Raw genomic sequence first — 25,751 nt, 5'->3', positions numbered from 1 at the left:
TCCCCACTCTACCCTATCGAAGGCTTTCTCAGCGTCCATCGCCACCACTATCTCCGCCTCCCCCTCCCTCGTCGGCATCATGATAACGTTCAGAAGCCTCCGCACATTCACGTTCAACTGCCTCCCCTTCACGAACCCTGTCTGGTCTTCGTGGATGACCTGCGGCACACAATCCTCAATCCTCGTGGCTAAGACCTTCGCCAGCACCTTGGCATCTACGTTTAGCAGCGAAATCGGCCTGTAAGACCCACACTGCAGGGGATCCTTGTCCCGCTTCAGGATCAAGGAGATCAGTGCCCGGGACATCGTCGTGGGCAAAGCCCTACCCTCCCTTGCCTCATTAAAGGTCCTAACTAGCAACGGGTCCAACAGGTCCATATATTTTTTATAAAATTCGACCGGGAAACCGTCTGGCCCCGGTGCCTTCCCCGCGTGCATGCTCCCTATCCCTTTGGTCAACTCCTCCAGCCCAATTGGGGCCCCCAATCCCGTCACCAGTCCATCCTCCACCTTCGGAAACCTCAATTGGTCCAGAAAGCGGCCCATCTCTCCCTCCTCCAGTGGGGGCTTGGACCGATACAATTCCTCATAAAAGTCCCTGAAGACCCCATTGATGCCAACCCCACTCCGCACCACACTCCCTCCCCTGTCCTTAACTCCCCCGATCTCCCTTGCTGCGTCCCGCTTCCGGATCTGACGCGCCTGCATCCGACTTGCCTTTTCCCCACTCATAAATCGCCCCCTGGGCCTTCCTCCACTGCACCTCCACCTTCCTGGTGGTCACCAGGTCGAATTCAGCCTGGAGGCTGCTCCTCTTCCTCAACAGTCCTTCCTCAGGCACCTCCGCATACCTCTTGTCTACCCTCACCATCTCCCCCACCAGCCTCTCCCTCTCCCTCTGTTCCCTCCTCTCCTTGTGGGCCCTAATGGAGATCAGCTCTCCCCTAACCACCGCCTTCAGCGCCTCCCATACCATCCCCACTCAGACCTCGCCGTTATCGTTGGCCTCCAGGTACCTCTCTATGCTTCCGGACCCGCTCACTCACCTCCTCGTCCGCCAGCAGCCCCACCTCCAAACGCCACAACAGGCGCTGGTCCCTTTCCTTCCCCAGCTCTATGTCCACCCAATGCGGGGCGTGATCCGAAATGGCTATCGCCTACCCACCCTTTCCTCAATCTTACCTGGTCTGCCACCTTCAGGTGTGTCTCCTGAAGCATGACCACATCCGCCTTCAGCCCCTTCAGGTGCGCGAACACGCGGGCCCGCTTGACCGGCCCGTTCAGTCCCCTTACATTCCAGGCTATCAGCCGGATCAGGGGGCTACCCGCCCCCCTACCCTGCCGACTAGCCATAACCCCTCCTCGGCCAGCCACGCGCCCGCACCCCACGCCCGGCCCGTTCCTCACGGCGGCAGACCCCCATCTCGACCCCCCCCCCACTCGCTCCAGCTCCCCCTTGACCATAGTAGCAACAACTCGATTCCCAGAGTCAGTTATTAACTTACAGCTGACTCCAAATTAAAAGGCTACACTGCTGTAGCTGACCTGTAATACCACATTAAAAATATGGCAAAAGCCCATAAGGCTGTCAGCATTCTGGAGCAGCGTCCCCCAGGAGTATCCAGTGCTGAGTAAAACAAGCATTCTTTTGATATTGCCCTTCACCCTACATGTGCGAGGTTGGATTTTCCATTTTCATAAAGGTGAAGACAGCACAAAGGAGCTGACTGAAGTCTGCACCTGATATGCACATTGCCCTCTCCTCACGTGAACCTGATCAGAGTGAAATTGTGAGGACCAAGCAGGTTCCCCTTTCGCATTAAAGGTAAGCAAACATGGTGTGTGTCACAGAGGTCAGCTGGCGTGGGTTGTGAAGGTTGGCAGGTTGGCAAAAGTGGGTCCCGGGAAAAAAGGTTTGAGAAACACTGTTATAGGAAATTAAGTTGAACAGTAGTTTTGTCAAATGCTGTCAGGTTAAACTGGAGCTTCTGACAAGACAGAAGGATTTTCAGATTGTTCTTGAAAGGTTTCCTCTCCAAAACGTTTCTACACAAATAAGCAAGTAAACCTGTTGTTAACTTTATTTATAAGTGGCATTTGAACTGTATTGGGGTTGCTAGGTTGAAATATTTACAGTGAAGATGTAAGGCGTAAGTTTGAACTTTTCTTTGTGTTTAAGAACAGTTTAACTGATAATTGTAAATCTATTTTCTTTGATGTCAATGTGTAGCCATGTAAAATGGCTGCGTTCCGATTAATCTGGCCAAAACCCAGTTTAAAACAGCTAACCCGAAAGACTGCTGGGAAAAGCAGCCAAGAAGACACAAGCAGGCAGCTGCAGACAGTTTTGCATATTCGGCTCTGGGAAGGTAGCCCAGATCGATACACGGGGCTATCAACAGCCCATCAACCCAGGTATTCACAGTTGCATTCAGGACTGTTTGCAACCAATCTATTCAGACATCCACAGTTAAATCGGCTATCCCCGGGAACAATTGCAACATATTAGCAATTGAATACCGGGCCAGACCTGTCGGCGCCTGCAGTGGCCGAAACAAAGACAGGTGAGCGACCACCCCCCGATCGAGGAATCGCCTCACCATTGGACACATTGACCCCAGAGATTGGGGACAGAATCCAATTACTTGGGACTCAGGGTCAAGGGCCGCTCCGGGAGGCGGGAAGCCCCTGGGCCTTATAAAAGTGAAGGTCCAAGTTCAGATCGCTCTCTCTCTCATCTTCGCCTGCTCGAGACCTTCGCAAGACCAGCCACCGGCTAGCAGTAAGTTTGAATCCAACGATCGCTATCCGGTAGAGACACCTAGCCACCGACCTGTAGCAGCCTTTTGAATCCCGCGGGCCAGATTTGATTGGACAAGCCATTCGTTTCCCTGACCTGGTGGGCTCTTCCTAAGTTAAGTATTGGCCAGTAGTGATAGGTTTATTATATAGAAAGTAGTATTAGGGTATTAATATTGCTTGTTGTATATAATAAATGACCGTTGTTTTAATCCTTACTAAGCGGTGTGCTGTGTTATTAATCATAACCTGAACTTGAACCACGTGGCGGTATCATAAAGATACCTGGCGACTCATGCGCAAAGGTGACCTAAACAGAGCAAATAGACTAAAGCTAGAAAGAGCAACAAATGTAGTTAACTCTGTGTTTGAATCAAAGTTTAATTTAACATAAAAGATAGCTATTGGTCAGAGTCATCACTCCTGTGGTGAAGTATCCTTCCCTCACAGTTTTACAAATTAAAAAGTGTTTCGGGTTCTTGTCTGGTATCCGAACAAATGTTGGGGTTTGGTCCAGGATCCTAACACCTAACATTAATTGGGTAAATCCAAGTTGCTTAAAGTCAGGATTGATTAAGAGACATAAATGATGGATTCATGTCCAGATCATGACTGGAACCAATTTTATGAAATGAGGAAATGACTAAAAATAACCAGGATGGATGGTGTGGTTTTCAACACTAACAGCGGTGTATTTAAAGGTGTAACGTTGAGCATGCAGGATAAATACATACAAAAATTCAACAAAGCTTAGACTAAACCCAACAAAGCTTAGACTAAACCAATGTGATTTTAAATGGATTAAGAAAAATAAAACAATAATGTCAAAAGCCTACAAACCCTGCAGGGGTGATTACAAAAAAAAAGCAAAGAACATGTTAAAGTGGTGATCAGGTGCACACAGCAGATGAGGCTAAATGTAATTTTAAAAATGCGTTCTGTACCGCAAACAGTAAGAGGGTAGTCACAGAAAAGGTGTAGAAGCGTGGTGAAGAGGAGATCTTAAATCATATTATGACAGCGTATAAGCAGTTGCCATTTGGCAAAGTAGACCTGGTGATCATTAATAAGGCTGCCCATAAATGGTCAGACCAAGACGATAGGGCATTATCTTGTACCAGTGCTCTAAAGAAATGGCTACAAAACCCAGAGTGCTATACAATACACTCAGATTGTACGGTATGGCCCTCTCCTCCATGGGTCAAATTTGCCACAAGTAAGTTGCAGAATTTACTTTTTCATTTGGTGCTATTATTTCAGTTTTGCACCAGTACCGAAACTGGTAACTCAAGGTACTTACCAAGAAATCCTATGAAATAATACGCATTGTTTGGTTTTCCACCTAAGACTCCTAAAGACTGAGGCATCTTGAAACATTCCTGGAACAGAGAAAAGAAAAGAATATCAGAATTGCAATTAGCTGGGTCCAGCTTTGGAGTCCAAAGAAGTGCAGCAAAGGAGGACACACACCTTTTTTACAGCACCATAAATTAGATGAGTTTAACAATCCCGTTGAACATAACAGGTTGGAAGAAGGCAAGTCTCAGACATCGGGGTGAGGGGATCGGACATCGGTGGCAGTGGGAGGGAGCGAGGAAGAGGTCATACATTGGAGGGTTGGGGGGAGGGTGGGGCGGTCAGGTCAGGTCAGGCCAGATCAGGGAGATCGGATTTGGTCAGGGGGTTCGGGCGAGTCTGGTCGGTGGTGCGGGTGGGATGATGAGAATGGGGAATACCGTGATGGGGGAGTGCAGTGGGGGGGGGGGGTTCTCCTGTGGGATCTGGAGTGTGGATGTGTCCTGTGCAGGTACCAGTCTGGGCTTTTAAAATAGTCATGCTGAAGTAGTTTTATTTATTCTAACGTTTTCAGTGTAACCATTAGTGTGGCACTGACAGAACCATCCGAAGTTAACGATTTAAATCGCAATGTCGGATGGTTCCCAGCCCAAGTATCCAGGGGTGGTTACCGCTTCTGGACAACTGTCGCGTAAACCTTACCCAGGGATTTCCCAGAGGGATTCCATGGTGCGTCTTTGTGGTATTGCCAAATCTGATGCTGGGAACCAGAAAGTTACACGCCACTGCTGGAAATATAAAGCAGACCACCTAACCTCTAAAGAGAAAAGACAGATGAATATTTCAGGTATATGGGATAACCAATCTAAGAAATGTCTACAAAATCCAGACTGCTGTACAATACTCAAATTGTACAGTACGGCACTCTCCTCCATGGTCACATTTGCCACAAGTAAGTTCTTGAAATTATGTCATGACTTGGAATCACCTTGGATTTTTTTTCAGAAGCAAAGTGTTCAGTCTGAGCCTGGCTAACTGTAATCACTAAGGAAGCAATAAATTTCAGAAGACAATGTTTCTACTAAACCACATTAGGTTGGGTTATAGAGTTGCTTAAATTGAGGCCTGAGAATGGCAGTAGACTGCAATCCACAAATGCTCCAGAGCTACACCCTTGCAAAAGAGAAGGGCCACTATATACCTCATGTCATTACTGTCACGTCTCTATCTGAAGTTCACCCTGGGAATAAGATTTTAAAAGCACGCCCTTGTTTATTTTAGAATCAGTAACTATGGAGATCAAGAGGCCTTCTGACAAATCCTTCTAGAAAGACAGATGTGTTGGGTGGGGTTACTGGGTTATGGGGATAGGGTGTTGACCTTGGGTAGGGTGCTCTTTCCAAGAGCTGGTGCAGACTTGATGGGCCGAATGGCCTCCTTCTGCACTGTAAATTCTATGATAATCTATGAGATGGATTTTCAACTTGCCTTTAGTGCGTTGATGTAAACCGGATTGATGTGGTTTATTCCCATACGTAGAGGTATGATCAGCAAAAGTGGTTTCCAATCCCTACAGTGTACAGACGCAGACTGTTTTTTGGACACATCACCTCTGTATAGTGAAGTATCTGTTTGTAACCTGAAATTTTCAGACCATTGTTTGCAAAGTTTCTCTGAAACAATTTTAAAAGGAACAAAAGTGAGAAATTTAGAAATTTAAAATCAGCAAGCAATGGAGAATACACAGTGTTAAATATATTTCTTCACAGTGTCAGTGCCAATACATAATTGTCTTCAGTGTGACTAGCTTGCAACAATCAAATGCATTCATGACAATATTCAGTTTGCTAGAACGTTAAGTCATAGGGCTGGATTCTTCCACCCTGCCCACTGCAAGATCGCCACAGGCAAGACGGGGATAATGGAAAAGTCCATTGACCTCGGGCGGGGTTCTCCAGTCACTGGGCGGGTGCAGCCGGTGAATCCCGCCTATGCAGTGGAAATAGTCAAAGAAAACAGGAAAAAAGGGAAATTTCAAAGATAAACCTGCTAATTTAAATTTCTAAAGCCGGTGGAAAGATTCCACAATGTAAGGCGTGAAGATGCTTTTAAAACAGTTCACCTATTGAAGACGCTAGTGACAGCACCGCTCCCGACAGCCCCGGGGAGATACTCAGGGAGTTCAGTAGTAATAGCTTCGTTGAGAGTTTGGAGGCAGTTTCGACAGCACTTTGGGATGTGGGAAGGGTCAAGGGAAATGCCGATTTGGGGGAACCATAGATTTGAACCAGGGAAGTGGGATGGAAATTTTCAGAGATGGGAGGAGAAAGGAATCAGAACACCAAAAGATTTGTTTCTTGGGGGTCATTTTGTGGGATTGAAGGAGCTGAGAGCGAAGTATGGGCTGGAGCAGGGGGAAATATTTAGATACATGCAGGTTCAAGACTTTGCCAGAAAGGAGATACAGAGCTTCCCAGTAGAGCCGGCTTCCACATTGCTGGAGGAGGTGCTGACAACAGGGGGACTGGAGAAGGGGATAGTATCGGCGGTTTAGGGGGCTATTTTGAAGGAGGAGAAAGCGCAGATAGAAGGGATCAAGGGAAAGTGGGAGGAAGAGTTGGGAGAGGGTATGGAGGAGGTGTTCTGATGTGAGGTGCTCCGGAGGGTGAACGCCTCCACCTCGTGTGCGAGGTTGGGGCTAATACAGTTGAAGGTGGTGTATAGAGCACACCTTACAAGGGCGAGGGTGAGCCGGCTCTTTGAGGGGGGCAGAAGATGTGTGTGAACGTTGTGGGGGGTGGTCCCGCAAACCACGTTCATATGTTTTGGCCCTGTCCAAAGCTGGAGGATTACTGGAAGGAGGTTTTTAGGGTAATCTCTAAAGTGGTGCATGTGAAACTGGACCCGGGCCCTCGGGAGGCCATATTCGGGGTGTCGGACCAGCCGGGGTTGGAAACGGACACGGAGGCAGATATTGTAGCCTTCGCCTCATTGATCGCCCGAAGGCAGACACTGTTAGGGTGAAGATCAACCTCTCCACCCTGTGCCCTGGCCTGGCGGGGGGGGGACCTGCTGGAATTCGTGACGCTTGAAAAGGTCAAATTTGAACTGAGGGAAAGGATGGAGGGGTTCTACAATTCATGGGCGTTATTCATTATGCACTTTCGAGAATTGGATCACATCGAACATTGGGGGGGGGGGGGGGGGGGGGGGGGGGCCTGTATGTGTTAATGGTGACTATGGGTAATTCCTGATTCCTTTTTGTCATTTGTTTATGTTTTTAAAAAATATATATTTATTAAAGTTTTTTAACACAATTTTTTCTCCCTTACAAACAATAACTCCCCCCCCACTCGTAACAAAAAAACACGAGAAATCACGCAGAGCAAGATATATACATGGCAAAATGATATATTTACACAGCTTTGTACACTGGCCCTCACCCGTACGTGCCAGTTTCCCCAACCCTTCATGTTATCTCTTGCTCATCCACCCTCCCAGGCAGTCTCCCCTTTCCCCATCCCCCTCCCAGGACGTCCCCCCCCCCACTCCCCCCCCCCCCCCCCCCCCCACTCCCCCCCCCCCCCACTCCCCCCCCCCAAGGTTGCTGCTGCTGCTGACCGACCTTCCTCGAACGCTCCGCGAGATAGTCTAGGAACGGTTGCCACCGCCTGTAGAACCCCTGCGCAGACCCTCTCAAGGCAAACTTAATCCTCTCCAGCTTTATGAACCCAGCCATATCATTTATCCAGGCCTCCAGGCTGGGGGCTTCGCCTCCTTCCACATTAGCAAGATCCTTCGCCGGGCTACTAGGGACGCAAAGGCCAGAATGCCGGCCTCTTTCGCCTCCTGCACTCCCGGTTCGACCGCTACTCCAAATATTGCTAGCCCCCAGCTTGGCTTCACCCGGACTTTCACCACCTGAGATATTGCTCCCGCCACTCCTCTCCAGAACCCCTCCAGTGCCGGGCATGACCAAAACATATGGACATGGTTCGCCGGGCTGCCTGAGCACCTTCCACATCTGTCCTCTACCCCAAAGAACCTACTCAACCTCGCCCCCGTCAAGTACGCTCTGTGGACCACCTTAAATTGTATCAGGCTGAGCCTGGCACACGAGGAGGAGGAATTAACCCTACCTAGGGCATCAGCCTACAGACCTTCCTCGATCTCCTCCCCTAGCTCCTCCTCCCATTTACCCTTCAACTCTTCTACCAGCGCTTCCCCCTCTTCTTTCAACTGTCATTTGTTTATGTTAACATGCGGGCTAATGTCTGGGGTTTGGTGGGCGGATGGGATCGTTGTTATTGATATGGGGATTGACATTTCATTCGTTACTGATTATTGTTTATTGTTGGGTGTACATTTGGGAGAAAATGTGAAAAAGGAGAATAAAAATTATTTTTAAAAATAAAAGAGTTCACCTGAAGATTTGTATAAACAACACAGGTAAACATTCTGTGGCAGTGTGGCAGACACATTCTAATCTAGAGTGGTGCGCTCAGAATTGCAGCACCTAAAAATGTAATAAAATAATGACGGCAGTGCACTTCAACCTTGTTTCTTTTTTCTTGGCACAAGGCTTTCTTTCAGAGTAATCACGTACAAAATCAATGCAAAAATACTCAATTGGAATATTTCCTGAAATATAAAGACAGAGCTATTTCCATTTAAAAGGTAAATGTTGTATTGCTTAATATGAAATTTGGTCTAGCAGTACATTAGCGTGAACTCTTTTCTATAAACTAGGAAACAAGTCAATTCTGTTTTGGGTCCAAAGTTTATAGGTTTTATCTCCATTTAGCAGCTGTTCGTCGTTTACAAATGCTTCACAAGAAACAGATGCATGCTGACAAAGAGTGAAATACTGATAAATGTTGTGGGAAGAAATCTTTTAAATTAAAAATTAAACCATTGCTGGGTTCAGTTTTCTGAACTTATGAAGATATAAAAGATACTGAGGTTAACCTGCAGGCGACAGGGTCAAAGGCACTGAAATTTCACAAGTGTGAGTATGAACTGGGCAAAATTTCTTTACTCACTATTTTTAATTGAGATGCTGATCTGTTTATTCACATGAATGAATTTTAAAAATTGTCATAGGTATGAACATTGCTGGCAAGGCCAGCATTGATTGTCCATTCCTTACTGCCCTTGACAGTGACCCCTTTGCGAAGGTACATCCACAATACTGGTAGGGAGTTCCAGGGTTTCGCCCGAGCAATGAATGCAGCCATAAAAATAGCACACTAAGATGTTTCAGATTCTCCATTTCCGAAAATACACCAAAATAACCATTGCGTCTTTTTTGATGGTAGGCGGTTGCGGTTGTGAACAATCAGAAGACTGGCTGATTAAGAAGACTTGAACTCAAATACACATGCTCAAATACAATTCTTCCGCAACAATTAGATGAGGAAAGAAGGGAATCTAATTCCTGTGGTGCTCCATGGGCATTTAGCATGCGCTCAACAGAAACAGAAAGCTTTGGAAATCCCCAGAATATACTGTTTCACTGTTGATGTGCCAATCAATATTAGGAGCTGTTTAGTTTTAAGACAGTGTTCCACTAAGTGGAACTCTTAAACTAAACATTGTGGCAGGAAAATAAATTCGCACTCAAGCTTGTTCTCGAGTAACCCTGGACAATTTTACAACAACCCTGCTTGCTGGTATATGGCAGGTCTCCGCAATCAGCAGCGAAGCCACTTATGCCGGCTCAAAATGATTCATCGAATTCCCCGGACTCAGTGTTAATTAATGGAAAAAACATTGCTGACTGAGTAAAGAAAATATAAAAACTCACTGATATCCTCAATGACTACAGTATTGTCCATGGAAATGTAAACTGCCAGAGCATTCCAGTCATCAAATAAGGCAAGTTTTCTGCAAAGAAAGAAAAATGTTTCTTGTACATTTCTATCTGGAGAGAAGAACGAGGCGGGGAATGTATACCTTGAAGTGATTACAAAGCAAGATAAATATTAGATATAAGCCACTAATTTAAGAATTGACATAAAGACATACTTTAGTTCCTTCATGATATGTACCAGTCAGCATTTCCATTACAGAATTGTTCCAGTGCAGAAGGAGGCCATTTGGCCCATTGTGTCTCCATAGGCTCTCCAAATAAACATTATGACCCAGTGCCATTCTCCAGCCTTTCCCCCGTACCCTTGCACATTGTTTGTTTCTATTCAAATAATCGTCAATATTGCAATCTTGTAGTCATTCTGGGATATTATATTACACCATTAAGCATATTGCATTTCCCTATGAAGCAGCTGGATTCAACAGGGCGATTCTATACCTCCATGGCTGCCGTCGGAGGAAATTGAAGCTGCCTATTGTTCATTTAGAAACTGTGTTACTCTAAAGTGGAAAGATTTAAAACAAGCTGGGTGGTGTACTGTGCAAATATGAGATTTAGAGATTGGCCTTTTATACGGAGATCTGGGCCCTTGTCTAGCCCAGACTGGTGTGATGGTGTCTCTGTCTATTGCCTGTAAGGGTGCTGTACAAGTATTGGGAGTCGTTTCCCAGTTCTTAGTGGACTTTGCCCAAAGTTGCTACTATTCGGCAGATTCATTCAAAGAGGTCACAGGTCGGCTTGCATGGGGAATGGAAAAATGCCACACCATTGCAGCAAGGATCGTTCTTTTATGTGATTCAGATATATTTTGGGGCATGGTAGTGAGACACAATCAATTGAACAAAGACTAGAGTTGGATACAACTGAGGCTTTATTGCTCCAAGATGTGTGGCCTCCCACAGCAGCTGGCGAAATGGCTGCTGAATGGAGGACACGCATATTTATACTCCGCCTACTGGGCAGAGCCAGCAGGCAGGGACTACCGGCGAACCTGTAGTACAGGTCCTACCTTACATCACCTAATACAGGTGCAACAGTGGTTTACCACATTCACCCCCTGTTAAAATTGAGTCCGGCGGGGGTGGTGGAGAACTATATACAGCAATGAATTTATATTTACAGTATTTGATCAGAAAAAAAATGTCTTTCGAAGTCCGGTGCCAGTTAGAGATTTAACCGGTCTGGTGCCTTAATGTTCCGCTGGGAGCGACGTAGCGGTGGCGGCGATGTCGATGCTGGCCTGATGTTCGGTGACTCCGGGAGCGTGCCAAAATCCTCTTCATCCTCGGGCGTGGGCAGGGGAAGGACGGATGGTCCTGGTGGGGTTAGTGCTGGGAGCACCGGGGGAGGGGAGGCTGGCACCGGGCCGGAGAGGTGTGTGTGTGTGGAACCTGCTGGTGCCAGGTCCCTGAGGGAGACAGTATCTTGGCGCGCCGTTGGGGTACGCCACGTAGGCATACTGAGGGTTGGCATGGAGCAATTGCACCCTTTCCACCAACGGGTCCGCCTTGTGGAGGTGGACGTGCCTACGGAGGAGTATGGGTCCTGGAGCTGCGAGCCAAGTCGGGAGCGACACCCCGGATGTGGACTTCCTGGGGAAGGCAAAAAGACGTTCATGGGGTGTGTTGTTAGTAGCGGTGCACAGCATAGACCGAATGGAGTAGAGTGCATCAGGGAGGACCTCCTGCCAGTGAGAGGCTGGGAGGTTCCTGGACCGTAGGGCCAGTTGGATGGCCCTCCATACCGTCCCGTTCTCCCTCTCTACCTGCCCGTTTCTCCGGGGGTTATAGCTGGTCGTCCTGCTGGAGGCGATACCCCTGCTGAGCTGGAACTGACGCAGCTCATCGCTCATGAATGAGGATCCCCTGTCACTGTGGATATAGGCGGGGAAACCGAACAGAGCAAAGATAGTGTTTAGGGCTTTGACGACGGTGGCAGACGTTATATCGGGGCATGGGATGGCGAAGGGGAATCTGGAGTACTCATCGATCACTCAGAGAATATAGGTGTTTCGGTCGGTGGAGGGGAGGGGCCCTTTGAAATCCACGCTGAGGCATTCAAAGGGGCGGGAGGCCTTCACCAGGCGCGCATTTTCTGGCTGGTAGAAGTGCGGCTTGCACTCCGCACAGACCTGGCAGTCCCTGGTGATTGTCCGTACTTCCTCGACAGAGTAGTGCAGGTTGCGGGCCTTTATGAAATGGTACAACCGTGTGACTCCCGGGTGACAAAGGCTGTCGCGCAGGGTCCGGAGTCGGTCTACTTGTGCGCTGGCACATGTACCTCGGGATAGGGCGTCTGGGGGCTTGTTGAGTTTGCCGGGGCGATACAAAATCTCGTAATTATAGGTGGAGAATTCGATCCTCCACCGCAAGATTTTGTCGTTTTTGATCTTGCCCCGCTGTGTGTTATTGAACATGAAGGCTACCGACCGTTGGTCAGTGAGGAGAGTGAATCACCTGCTGGCCAGGTAATGCCTCCAATGCCGCACAGCTTCAACGATAGCTTGGGCCTCTTTTTCGATGGATGAGTGCCGAATTTCTGAGGCATGAAGGGTGCGGGACAAGAATGCTTGTCTGCCTGCCTGATTGAGGATGGCGGCTAGGGCGGCGTCCGATGCGTCGCTCTCTACTTGAAAGGGCAGTGTCTCGTCGACTGCGTGCATCCCGGCCTTGGCGATATCGGCACTGATACGGGCGAAGGCCTGCTGTGCCTCGGCCGTCAGGGGAAAATGGGTGGACTGAATGAGTGGGCGGGTCTTGTCCGCATAGTTTGGGACCCACTGGGCGTAGTACGAGAAGAACCCCAGGCAGCATTTGAGGGCCTTGGGGCAGTGGGGGAGGGGAAGCTCCATGAGGGAGCACATGCGGTCGGGATCGGGCCCCAGAACTCTGTTCTGGACCACATAGGAGAGTATGGCTAAGCGGGTCGTGCTAAACATGCACTTCTCCTTGTTGTAGGTGAGGTTGAGGAGAGTGGCGGTGTGGAGAAATTTGGCACGGTTGGCATAGTGGTCCTGCTGGTCACGGCCGCAGATTGTGACGTTGTGTAGGTATGGGAAGGTGGTCCGCAAACCGAACCGGTCGACCATTCGGTCCATCTCCCTTTGGAAGACCGAGACTCCGTTAGCGACGCCGAAGGGAATCCTGAGGAAGTGATAGAGACGACCGTCTGCCTAGAAAGCCATGTATGGTCGGTCTGATTTACGAATGGGGAGCTGGTGGTAGGCGTATTTGAGGTCTACCGTTGAGAAGACCCGGTGCTGTGCAATCTGATTGACCATATCAGATACGCGTGGGAGGGGGTACGCGTCGAGCTGCGTGTACCGAGTGATGGTCTGGCTGTAGTCCACGACCACTCTGTGTTTCTCCCCAGTTTTAACGACTACCACTTGGGCTCTCCATGGGCTGTTGCTGGCCTCAAGAATGCCCTCCCGAAGCAGACGCTGGACCTCGGATCTGATGAAGGTCCTGTCCTGGGTGCTGTACCGTCTGCTCCTGGTGGCGACGGGTTTGCAATCCGGGGTTAGATTGGCGAAGAGAGAAGGCGGATCGACCTTTAGGGTCACGAAGCCGCACACAGTGAGGGGTGGTAGGGGCCCGCCGAATTTGAGGGTTAAGCTCTGGAGGTCAAGTCCAGGCCGAGTAGTAGGGCAGCGCAGAGGCTAGGGAGGACGTAGAGGCGGAAGCCGCTGAATTCTACACCCTGGACCATGAGTGTGACCGTGCAGAACCCCCGGATCGCGGCGGGCGGAATGGGATCCGAAGGCCAGGGAAATTCTTTGGTTGGCGGGGTGTACCGCGAGAGAGCAGTGCCTTACCGTATCTGGGTGTATGAAGCTTTCGGTGCTCCCGGAGTCCAGCAGGCAAGAGGTCACATGGCCGTTGATTTTCACCCTGGTTGATGCGGTGGCCAGGTTGTGCGGACGAGACTGGTCGATCGTCACTGAGGCGAGTCGTGGTCGGTCGTCGCTGACGTCGGATGATGGGGAGCCCAGGTCCTGGAATGCTGTCGGTGTCCATGTCTGGTGGGGGAGACAAGATGGCGGCGCCTGAAGATCCTGCGGGGGTCAAAATGGCGGCGCCATGGGCCGCACATTGCAGGGGTTGGACAAGATGGCGGCACCCATGGGCCGCACGTGGACTGAGGGGAGAAGATGGCAGCGCCACTGGCCACAGTGGCCCCGGGAGATGAAGATGGCGGCGCCCACTGGCCGCGTGTGGCCCCGGGAGGTGAAGATGGCGGCGCCCACTGGCCACGCGTGGTCCGGGGAGGTGAAGATGGCGGCGCCCACTATGTGTAGGCTAGGGGGGTAGGGGCGATAGCGCCGACTGCGCGGGCCTGGCAGTCCTTTTTTGCCGCAAGCCTTGCAAAGGGCAACGTGGGCCGGGCAGCGTTGGCGAGGGTGCTTCTGTTGGCCGCAGAAGTAACATCGGGGACCCCCGGGGTGCGCGGGCTGGCGTGTGGCGCACGAGTACTGACTGGGTAAGGCCCCCGCTGGGGCGGCCATCTGTGGGGTCCACGAGGGGTAGGAGGGGTGGGCCACGCAGCTGGTGGGGTAGGCCTGAATGTTACGTGAGGCAACCGTCATGGAGAGGGCTAGCTTCTTTGTTTCAGCTAGGTCGAGCGTGGCCCCTTCGAACAGTCTCTGGCATATGAAGTCCGACCCAATCCTCATTACGAACGCGTCCCGCATAAGAACGTTTTCTGTGCGTAGTTGTCTTTGAGAAGCATCATAGCGTCTGCGTAGTTCTTGGCGTCCTGGATCAGTGGAAACACGTTGGAGCTCAACGTTGAGTACATGATCTGTATCTTCTGAGCCTCCGGAACAGGGATGGTCGCTGAGTTGATGTACGCATCGAAGCAAGCTAGCCATGATTAAAGTCCTTTTTGGCATCGCTTGATTGCGGATCCAGCTGCAGGCGATCTGGTTTGATTCGGAGGTCCACCTTTCAGAAAATCTTAGTGCAATAAATTGAGGCACGATCAATTGAACAAAGACTAGAGTTGGATACAACTGGGGATTTATTGCTCTAAGATGTGTGGCCTCCCACAGCAGCTGGTGAAATGGCTGCTGAATGGAGGACACGCATATTTATACTCCCCCGTATTGGGCAGAGCCAGCAGGCAGGGACTACCAGCGAACCTGTAGTACAGGTCCTACCTTACATCACCTAATACAGGTGCAACAGTGGTTTACCACAGGTAGCAGGAACGTTATTCTGCATCGAACCATGTAATATTTTCTCTGGAATGCTCAATTCTGACATGCGTGGATATTTTTTTTCTGGGATAATACACATCCATAGAATCCCTACAGTGGAGAAGGAGGCCATTAGGTCCATCGAATCTGCACCAACCCTCTGAACAAGGACGCTACTTAGGCCCACTCTCCCCATCTCCGTAACCCCACCTAACCTGCACATATTTGGACACTAAGGGGCAATTTAGCATGTCCATTCCACCTAACCTGCACATCTTTGGGCCGTGTGAGGAAACCAGAGCACCCAGTGGAAACCTACACAAACACAGAGAGAACATGCAAACTTTACACCAGGGTTTTTGAAACTGAGGGTTGCGACCCACTGGTGGGTCGTGGGCAGGAGTTGGGAGACTTGTGGCGCGTTCAGTCGCGGAATTCCCGATCACGGGAGAGATGCCCAACAGCCGCGACCAACTTTTAAGAATGCTGGCCGCAACCGGCTTTTAAGTTGAGAATGCCAGCCCCGGCCAGGTTTTAAATGCACACCCGGTGTTAAATGTGAACAATGCAGTCTTCCCGCCAGAAGCGGTGGTAGAGAGTCATTTTCTAGCTGTGAGCAAGCAAGCAACAGGACTGTGAAGATCTGAAGATGGATCATTTTCTTATAAGTAAGAGAGGGCCAGAGACACGAGTAGGCCAGGATCGCGCAACTGAGAGTGCTGCGCAGGAGAGTCCACAGCAGGACAAAGCAGTGCTGGTGTGAGCTTCTCAGAAGAGTCCACAGCAAGACAAAGCAGTGCTAGTTTGAGCTGTAGAGAGGTCAAGGGCCTCTGGTGAAAGTCTATTGAAAGAAGCTGAAATCGGGAGCAAGCAGTATAAAGATGATTTCTTGAGGTATGTCTTTGTTAATTGTGCAAATGCAAATCAGGATGCAAAGCCCATGTGTGTTATATACAGGGGAGTACTGTCAAAAGAAAGTTGGATACTAACTACGTCTTACCTTGCAGACATCTTTTCAATTTAAACAAATTTTACCTCAAAATTGCAAGGGAAGGATGATATTTGTTTCGGCACTGAAAGGAAATAGATGCTTTCCAAAAGTCATTGAAAGTTTGGCAGACAGAACTACTACATGTTCTCCAAACTGCTACGACACATCAAAGAAAACATTGTTAGTAAGGGAACTGTGGGCAGTACGGTAGCACAGTGGGTAAAACTGTTGCTTCACAGCCCCAGGGTTCCAGGTTCAATTGGCTTGGGTCACTGTCTGTGTGGAGTCTGCACGTTCTCCCTGTGTCTTCATGGGTTTCCTCCGGGTGCTCCGGTTTCCTCCCACAAGTCCCGAAAGACCTGCTGTCAGGTGAATTTGATATTCTCAATTCTCCCTCTGTGTACCCGAACAGGTGCCTGAATGAGGCGACTGGGCGATTTTCACAGTAACTTCATTGCAGTGTTAATGTAAGCCTACTTGTGACATAAAAATTATTATTATAACTGTCAATAGACTGGAAAGCCTTATTCAATCGTATCTAGCTGCGCTGATCAACAGTTTTTAATCGCTACTTTCCAGAGGAGAAGTTTCAGATTTTGAAAGAGAAGCGGTGGGCGAAAAATAATTTTGAGTTTGACACCCCGGAGTCAATTATTAACATACAGCTGACTCCAAATGAAGAGATTGAACTTCGGTTCCTCACCTATGACAGCAAATTAAAAACACGTCACAAGGAGTAGCATCTCCAAGGAGTATTGAGTGCTGAATAAAACAAGCATTTTGTTGCAATTGTCCTTCACAAGATCTACATGTGCGAGGATGGATTTTCCATCCTCACAACGATGAAGAGAGCACAAAGGAACCACTTGAAGTTTGCACCGAGTATGAGCATTGCCCTCTTCTCCTGTGAACATGGTTGGAGTGAGATCATGAGGAACAAGCAGGCTCACCTGTTGCATTAAAGGCAAGCGAAAATAGCATGTTGCGAAGGCCGACCGGCGTGGTCGCAAAGGTCGGCCAATTGGTAAAAGCGGGTCCCGGGAAAAAAAGTTTGAAAAACACTGCTCTACACAGGCAGTCACCCAAGGCCGGAGCTGAACCCGGGTCCCTGGCTCTGTGAAGCAGCAGTAACCTGATTTTATCCCATATTATAGTTTCTAAAACCGTTTCCACCAGTGAGTGTTAAACCTACTGCCCTATGGTTGCTGCGCTTACCCGTACGCCCTTTTCTGACCAAGACTGTAAACATTAGCAATTCACCAGTCCTCTGCCTCTACCCTTTAGCAAAAGATGATTGAAAGGTTATAGCCAGTGCCTCGGACATTTCTACCCCTATTTCCCTCATTACCCTTGGATGCATCCGATCTGGTGTGGTTGACTTATTAACTTCAAGCACAGCCAGCTTTCCTCTGTATAAATTTTTAGCCTATCCAGTGCTTTAACAATGCCATTGGCAGCATCTTCTTCTCGGGAAAGACAGATGCAAAGAACTCATTTAGTACCTCAGCCATACCCCCTGCCTCCATTAATCCCTTTCTTGGTCCCTCATTGGCACCACTCTTCTTTTTACTACCTTTTGCTGTTTAAATACCTGTGGAAGACTTTTGGATTCTCTTTTATATTAGCTTCTAATCTCTTCTCATATTCTGTTTCTCTTATTTCTTTTTTTCACCTCCCTTCTGAACTTTCTGTATTCAGCCTGGTTTTCATTTGTATTGTCAATATGAAATCTGTCATACGCTGTCTTTTTCTGCTTCATCTTATGCTCCATCTCGTCCGTCACCCACGGGGCTCTGGCTTTGTTTTTCTTACCACACCCCCCCCTGCCCCGAATCTACCTCAACTGTAACCAAACCTTTTCCACTTTGATGGCCACATCGTTCCATTAAAATCTTTCCAGCCATAGACCATAGAATTTACAGTGCAGAAGGAGGCCATTCAGCCCACCGAGTCTGCACTGGCCCTTGGAAAGAGCACTCCACTTAAGCCCATACCTTCACCCTATCCCTGTAACCCAGTAACCCCACCTAACATTTTTGGACACTAAGGGCAATTTAGCATAGCCAATCCACCTAATCTGCACATCTTTGGACTGTGGGACGAAACCGGAGCACCCGGAGGAAACCCACGCAGACACGGGGAGAACGTGCAAACACAGTGACGCAAGCCGGGAATCGAACCAGGAACCCTGGAGCGGTGAAGCAACAGTGCTAACCACTATGCCCACCATGCCAATCTTTTATTCCAATTCATCTGGGCCAGACTTGATCTCACCCATAGGCCGGGACTTTCTGCCACTCCGCATTGGGCTTTCCCACAGTGGACGGGCGAGCCATTAGCCACCGGCTGGATCTTCCGGCCCTGCTGAAGTCAGCGGCCATTTGCGTGGCTCGCTGGCCCTGCTGCCAGGAAACCCTCCATGGGCTGTTGATCTTGGTGGAACCAGAAGACCCCACCAGCAGACATGGCCAGAAAATCCTGCTCATTGAAGCTGGGTCTCCCCAACTAATTATTTTTACTTGGGATTGCTCTCTTGTCCTTTTCCATAGTGAATCAAAACCTCATGGCACCGTGATTACTGTCCTCTAAATAATCACCTACTGACACTTCAACCACTTTACCCTATTCATTCCCCAGAACCAGATCCATACGTTTGTTCCTTGTTGGACCAGAAACATATCACTCTAGGAAATTCTCCTGAACACGCTTGATACTCGTCGTCCTCTCCGCCCTTAACACTATTAAAATCCCAGTCTATATATATTAGGGTAATTAAAGACCACCATTACAACTACTGTATAGTTTATGCATCTCTCCCAATAGTTAATGGCATATAGAGTGGAATTTTCTCGAAAGTATGCCGAGTGGTGCAGTAAGCGGGAAAAATGACAAGGAAGCTGCCAGCCCCAACGGAACCTTTCCACATCGTATTGACCAGCACATAGCCAAAGGGAGAAATGAAGGGGCTGGTCCCAAGACGTCACTCTGGCTCTGACTAAACCCACCCCTTTGACAATTTGGATTGTAAATTAAAGATAGAAACTAATCCCCCCCCCCCCCCCCCGTCAAAAAAGACTGAACATATCCCCATAACAATCCTCACCCCCCTCAACCCCACAGAACTTTCACCCTCCCCCATGGAACACCCTTCTGAGCCAACAAGGGGGACACTACTCTCTCTCTCTCTCCCCAAACCGAGCACTCATTTGAACTCCTGTGATGGACTCTACTCACCAGGTGCACACGTTGGGATATCTGTCTCAGGCATAAAGGCCTTATAATCATATTTCAGTGTATTCAAAAAGGGATTCTGATGTTAAACATTGGGATCCCCATTACACCATTAGTTTTGGGGGGGGGGGGGGGGTCAGGACTACCGCAGGATTTCCTGCTCCCGCCATCAATCCCGTCCCCCCGGAGACGGGAGCACAAAATCTCTCCCATAGGATTCACCCAGTCGTATGATGGTACCTTTGCAGTTTCTTAGCTCTAACCATTCATGACCTACAGCTCACTGACCTTATTTACCAGACTCTTTGTGTTCACATGTATAGTGCATGCACTGTAAATCTAATTTAGATCTTATTGCATTCCCTTAGTCTGACCCCACCTAATTGCTTACTATTTCTTATTCTAGTGCTAACAGTTTCTTTGAATAGTTTTTCTTCTCTAATGTAATGCATTTTGGAAGGTCTAATGCAGGTAGGGAATATACAGTGAATGGCAGAACCCTTAAGAGTATTGACAGTCAGAGAGATCTAGGTGTACAGGTCCACAGGTCTCGGAAAGGGGCAACACAGGTGGAGAAGGTAGTCAAGAAGGCATACGGCATGCTTGCCTTCATTGGTCGGGGCACTGAGTATAAAAATTGGCAAGTCATGTTGCAGCTGTATAGAACCTTAGTTAGGCCACGCTTGGAGTATAGTGTTCAATTCTGATCGCCACATTGCCAGAAGGATGTGGAGGCTTTAGAGAAGGTGCAGAAGAGATTTACCAGGATGTTGCCTGGTATGGAGGGCATTAGCTATGAGGAGAGGTTGAATAAACTCGGTTTGTTCTCACTGGAATGACGGAGGTTGAGGGGCGACCTGAGAGAGGTCTACAAAATTATGAGGGGCATAGACAGAGTGGATAGTCAGAGGCTTTTTCCCAGGGTAGAGGGGTCAATTACTAGGGGGCATAGGTTTAAGGTGCGAGGGGCAAGGTTTAGAGGAGATGTACGAGGCAAGCTTTTTACACAGAGGGTAGTGGGTGCCTGGAACTCGCTGCCGGAGGAGGTGGTGGAAGCAGGGACGATAGTGACGTTTAAGGGGCATCATGACAAATACATGAATAGAGGATGGGAATAGAGGGATACGGACCCTGGAAGTGCAGAAGATTTTAGTCTAGACGGGCAGCATGGTTGGCACAGGCTTGGAGGGCCAAAGGGCCTGTTCCTGTGCTGTACTTTTCTTTGTTCTTTGGAATATTATAATTATTACATTTAAATGAAACTTTGTTCCTCAGATTCTGGGAGTCTTTAGAATGTGACAGTTGTGAACTGGATTTCTCAGCATTCGGAAACTAAAGGGAGGTGAAATTTGCCCGCTGCATCAGAAAAGTCCCTTTTAGATTTAGATTTGTCACTGTCACATGTACCCAGGTATGAAAACATAAGATCGCACGATAAATACATGAGGATACATAATGAAAATACATAAACATACACAGTGGGTGAAGTATACTGTATATAGTACAACAATTGTAGAGAAGATGCGTAGAAAGACCTCTTCTGTCCATAAGGTCAGTTCAGATCTTAAGCGGGTCATTCAGGAGTCTGGTAACAATGGGGAAGAAGCTGTTTTTGAATCTATTGGTGCGAGTTCTCAAACTTTTGTATCTTCTGCCAATGGAAGAGGTTGGAAGAATAAGCCGGGTGGGAGTGTCTTTGAGTATGCTGCCCGCTTTCCCAAGGTAGTGGGAGGTGTAGACAGAGTCAATGGATGGGAGGCGGGTTCATGTGATGGACTGGGCTGTGTTCACGACTCTGTAGTTTCTTACGGTCTTGGGCCGAGCAGTTCCCATACCAAGTTCTAATGCAGCCAGATAGGATGCTTCCTATGGTACATCTATAGATATTGGTAAGAGTCATTGTGGACTTGCCGAACTTCCTTAATATCCTGAGGAAGTATAGGCGCTGTTGTGCTTTCTTGGTCATAGCTTCAACATGGGTGGACCAGGGCAGATTGTTGATGATGTTTACATCTAGGAATTTGAAGCTGTCAACCATCTCCAGCTCGGCACCACTGATACAGAAAGGGGCGTGGACGACTTCACTTTTCGAAGACGATGACCAGCTTCATTGTTTTGCTGACAGTGAGGGAGAGATTGTTGTCATTGCACCATGCCACTAGGTTCTCTGTCTCCCTCCTGTACTCTTGACTTGTGGTTGTTTGATGACTACGGTCGTCTCATCAGCAAACCTGTAGATGGAGTTGGGAACAAATTTTGCCACACAGTCGTGTGTGTGTATAGTGAGTATAGTAGGGGGCTGAGTACGCAGCCTTGTGGGGCCCTGATATTGAGGAATATCGTGGAGGAGGTGTTTTGTTTATCCTTACTGATTTTGGTCTATGGGTCAGGAAGTCGAGGATCCAATTGCAGAGGGAGGAGCCAAGTCCTAGGTTTTGGAGTTTTGATATGAGCTTGGCTGGGATTATAGTGTTGAAAACAAAGCTTTAGTTAATGAATAGCAGTCTGATGTAGGAGTCTTTGTTATTGAGATGCTCCAGGGATGAGTGTAGGGTCAGGGAGAAGGGGTCTGCTGTGAACCGGTTGTGGCGCCGTGAGGTAGCAGTGCTAACCACTGTGCCACAGTGCCACCGATGTGTCTCTTGACTAACCTCTCGAAGCACCTCATAATAATAGATGTCAGCGCCACTGGTAGTCATTGAGGCCTGTTGCATGGTTCTTCTTTGGCACCGGTATGATAGTGGCCTTCTTGAAGGAGGTGGGAACCTCGGAGCAGAGTAGGGAAAGGTTAAACATGTCTCCGAACACACCCGCCAGTTGGTTCACGCACGATCTGAGTTCACAACCAGGGACTCCGTCAGGGCCCAATTCTTTCCGTGGGTTCACTCTCTTGAAGGTCAATCTAACTTATGAAACTGTGACGATAGGAATAGGTGTATCCCAGGCTATTGGGACAGGTGACGTCAGTTGGCTGGCTTCCTGGTCAAAACGAGCATAGAATGTTTTGAGTTCATCGGGGAGGGGTGCTCTGTTGCTAGAAATTCTATTTGGTTTTGCTTTGTAGCCCGTTATATTGTTTTAGCCTTGCCACAACCGATGAGAGTTTGTGTCATTAGTCTGGGCCTCTAGCTTAGTCTGATATTTTCTCTTGGCGTCCCTGATGGCTTTGCAGAGGTCGTACCTAGATTTCTTGTATAGGTCAAGGTCACCCGTCTTGAATGCCTCAGATTCCATTCAGTAGGGAGTGGATTTGGCACAGGGCTAAATCGCTGGCTTTGAAAGCAGACCAAAGCAGACCAGCAGCACGGTTCAATTCCCGTACCAGCCTCCCCGAACAGGCGGCGGAATGTGGCGACTAGGGGCTTTTCACAGTAACTTCAGTTGAAGCCTACTTGTGACAATAAGTGATTTTCGTTTCATTCATTTTCATTTCATCACCCGGTTAAACCAGGGTTTCAGTTGGGAAACGCCGGTACTACCTTCTTTGGTTTGCGATCCTCGACACAGTTACTAATGAAGTCTGTGACGGTAGTGGCATTCTCGACTAAGTTGGCCCCCCGAGTTCCTGAATATGGATCAGTCCACTGACTCCAAGGAGTCGAGTAGGAGCTCTTCCGTTGTCTCGGATCAGCATTGCACGACTTTCTGAACTAGATCCTCCTGCTTGGGTTTCTGCGGAGCACCGTCTTGTGGTCTGATTTTCCAAATGTGGTCGGCGGATAGAGCAGTAAACGCCATTGATGTTTGTGTAACAGTGGTCAAGGATGTTAGGGTCCCTGGTGGGACAGGAGATGTGTTGGTGAAATTTTGGCAGGACACTCTTGAGATTGGCCTGGTTGAACTCCCCGGCCACGAGAACCGCTTTTGAGCTAAGAGGAGCAGGTGTGCTTCTTCCAGCCACTCAGGCTAATATTCTTCCATGATCTGCCTCACTCACACAACTGATTTGCCTCACTGTTCAATCTTCAGACCCTCACAGAAGAACATAAGATATGGGAGCAGGAGTAGGCTATTCAGCCCCACACCCCTGGTTCGCCATTCAATCAGATCATGAATGATCCGATTGTGGCCTTGCCTGATTTGACCATGGCCTTATATCCACTTTCTTGCCTGTCCCCCAAAATTCATGACTCCCTTGTAGGTCAAAAATGTTAATGATATCCTGCCATTGAATTTGACAGGACCTTCCCAGTATTTCCTGGCTGAAAACATGCACTCCATTGCTTCCACTCCCACAAATGATCAGGTTTCATGCCCGACCACTAACTCTGACAAACACAAAACACAATAAAAAGAGTCAACAAAAATACATTCTAAACAGAAGGATGTGATAGGTCATCTTGACTGTAATAGTTTGGTGGGACATTCCTTCCCTTATTTTGAATTTTCACTTACTTTAATACTTGGGCCACTGTGTTAGGTCCATACCATTCCCCGACAGATTTACCCTCTCCCACTCCCATTTGAGCTGTTAGAAAAATAGACAAGAGAAGTGTTAGAATTCGGTAAAGGCAGGTATGTATCACAATCATATCCTGACACAAATCCAGTAAGCGATAAGCTTTGATTATGACATCTAATAAGGATTACATTTTTAAAAACTAGTTTTTTTGTAGCACATCCAATTCATTGGTTATCCAACACTAAACACACTCAATTAGCATTTTCAATTTGAATGAGAATCCTTGTACACTACGTTTGGATGTGACATGATTCAGTCTAATCCCATGCTTTGTTAAGCCTCTCCATTTGTTTGGAACAAAAGGTACAACATTCCTACACAGGTATCACGAAATAACAGAAGCCCTGAATTTGGATTACCCATTTGAGAATAACACCAGATGTAACAAATGTACATTCTAAAAATTATAAGTACCCTCTAACCAAGGTGACCAACTCCGCAAAATATTTAAGGGACACCTTGGCATCAGTGTAAACCTGCAAGAGTGAAAGCGGTGGTGGTGTGTGTGTGTGTGTATGTGTGTGTGTGTGTGACCCAGAGTACTGTAAAGCTCCAACATCGCTAATTCAGGAAAAACAACCTTAAAAACTCCAGGACACATGATGAAGCCCAGTTACAGGATGATCCCGTAACTTCCGGGACTGTCGGTCATGCTGCCTCTAACTTTCACTCTGAGAAACCAGTTTCGTGTTTACCATTTCAAGTTAATGCCAATGCCTTGAATAACTCAACATCCCATAATAAGGTAGTTGTAGGATCAAGAGATGTCTCAGGTCACATGGCTACAGGGCTGGTGCAGGAGGGATGGCTTCAGATATGTGGATCATTGGGATATCTTCTGGGGAAGGTGGGACCTGTACATGAAGGACGGATTGCACCTAAACTGGAGGGGCACCAATATCCTGGGTGGGAGGTTTGCTAGAGCTCTTCGGGAGGGTATAAACTAGTTTGGCAGGGGGGTGGGAACCAGAGCTATGGATCAGAGGATAGGATAGCTGTTGAACAGGCAGAAATAGTATGCAGCAAGTCTGTGAGGAAAAATAGACAGTTGATAGGGCAACGTTGCACTCAGTGGAATGGGTTAAAGTGTGTCTATTTCAGTGCAAGGAGTGTCAGGAATAAAGGAGATGAACTTAGAGCATGGATCAATACTTGGAACTACGATGTGGCCATTACGGAGACATGGATTTCACGGGGGCAGAAATGGTTGTTCGATGTTCCAGGGTTTAGATGTTTTCAGAAGAACAGGGAGGGAGGTAAACGAGGAGGGGGAGTGGCACTGTTAATTAGGGAGTGCACCACAGCTGCAGAAAAGGAGGTAGTTGAGGAGGGTTTGTCTATTGAGTCAGTATGGGTGGAAGTCAGAAACAAGAAAGGAGCAGTCACTTTATTGGGAGTTTTCTTTAGACCCCCCAATAGCAGCAGAGAGGTAGAGGAACAGATTGGGCGGCAGATCTCGGAAAACTGCAGACGTAACAGAGTTGTTGTCATGGGTAACTTCAACTTCCCTAATATTGACTGGAACCTCCTTAGTGCAAATGGTTTAGATGGAGCTGATTTTGTCAGGTGTGACAGGAAGGATTCCTGACTCAATATGTAGATAGGCTGACTAGGGGGGAGGCCATTTTGGACTTGGTGCTCGGCAACGAACCAGACCAAGTGTCAGATGTCTTGCTGGGAGAGCATTTCGGTGACAGTGACCACAACTCCTTGACCTTTACCATAGTCATGGAGAGGGATAGGAATACACAGTATGGGAAGGTATTTAATTGGGAGAGGGGAAATTATACTGCTATTAGACAGGAGCTGAGGAACATAAAGTGAGAACAATTGTTCTTGGGGAAATGCACAACAGTAATGTGGGGATTGTTTAAGGAGTATTTGCTGCGAGTGCTGAATA

General features: G+C 48.2%; 1 protein-coding gene across 1 annotated transcript in view; it reads right to left on the bottom strand.

Moving 5' to 3' along the window:
• Nucleotides 1-25,751, bottom strand: part of atg4a (autophagy related 4A, cysteine peptidase) — a 61,919-nt gene that overhangs the window by 18,617 nt on the left and 17,551 nt on the right. Inside the window, exons 6-9 of the mRNA XM_072505779.1 lie at nucleotides 23,785-23,857; nucleotides 9,902-9,981; nucleotides 5,584-5,768; nucleotides 4,100-4,178 (exon numbers count right to left, since the gene is read on the bottom strand). Of these exons, the coding sequence (XP_072361880.1) occupies nucleotides 4,100-4,178; nucleotides 5,584-5,768; nucleotides 9,902-9,981; nucleotides 23,785-23,857 (417 nt within the window). The remainder of the gene's footprint in view (nucleotides 1-4,099; nucleotides 4,179-5,583; nucleotides 5,769-9,901; nucleotides 9,982-23,784; nucleotides 23,858-25,751) is intronic.

Source organism: Scyliorhinus torazame, chromosome 5 (genome assembly GCF_047496885.1).
Source record: "Scyliorhinus torazame isolate Kashiwa2021f chromosome 5, sScyTor2.1, whole genome shotgun sequence".
Lineage (NCBI taxonomy): Eukaryota > Metazoa > Chordata > Chondrichthyes > Carcharhiniformes > Scyliorhinidae > Scyliorhinus > Scyliorhinus torazame.
This window is presented reverse-complemented; position numbering and strand designations above follow the sequence as displayed.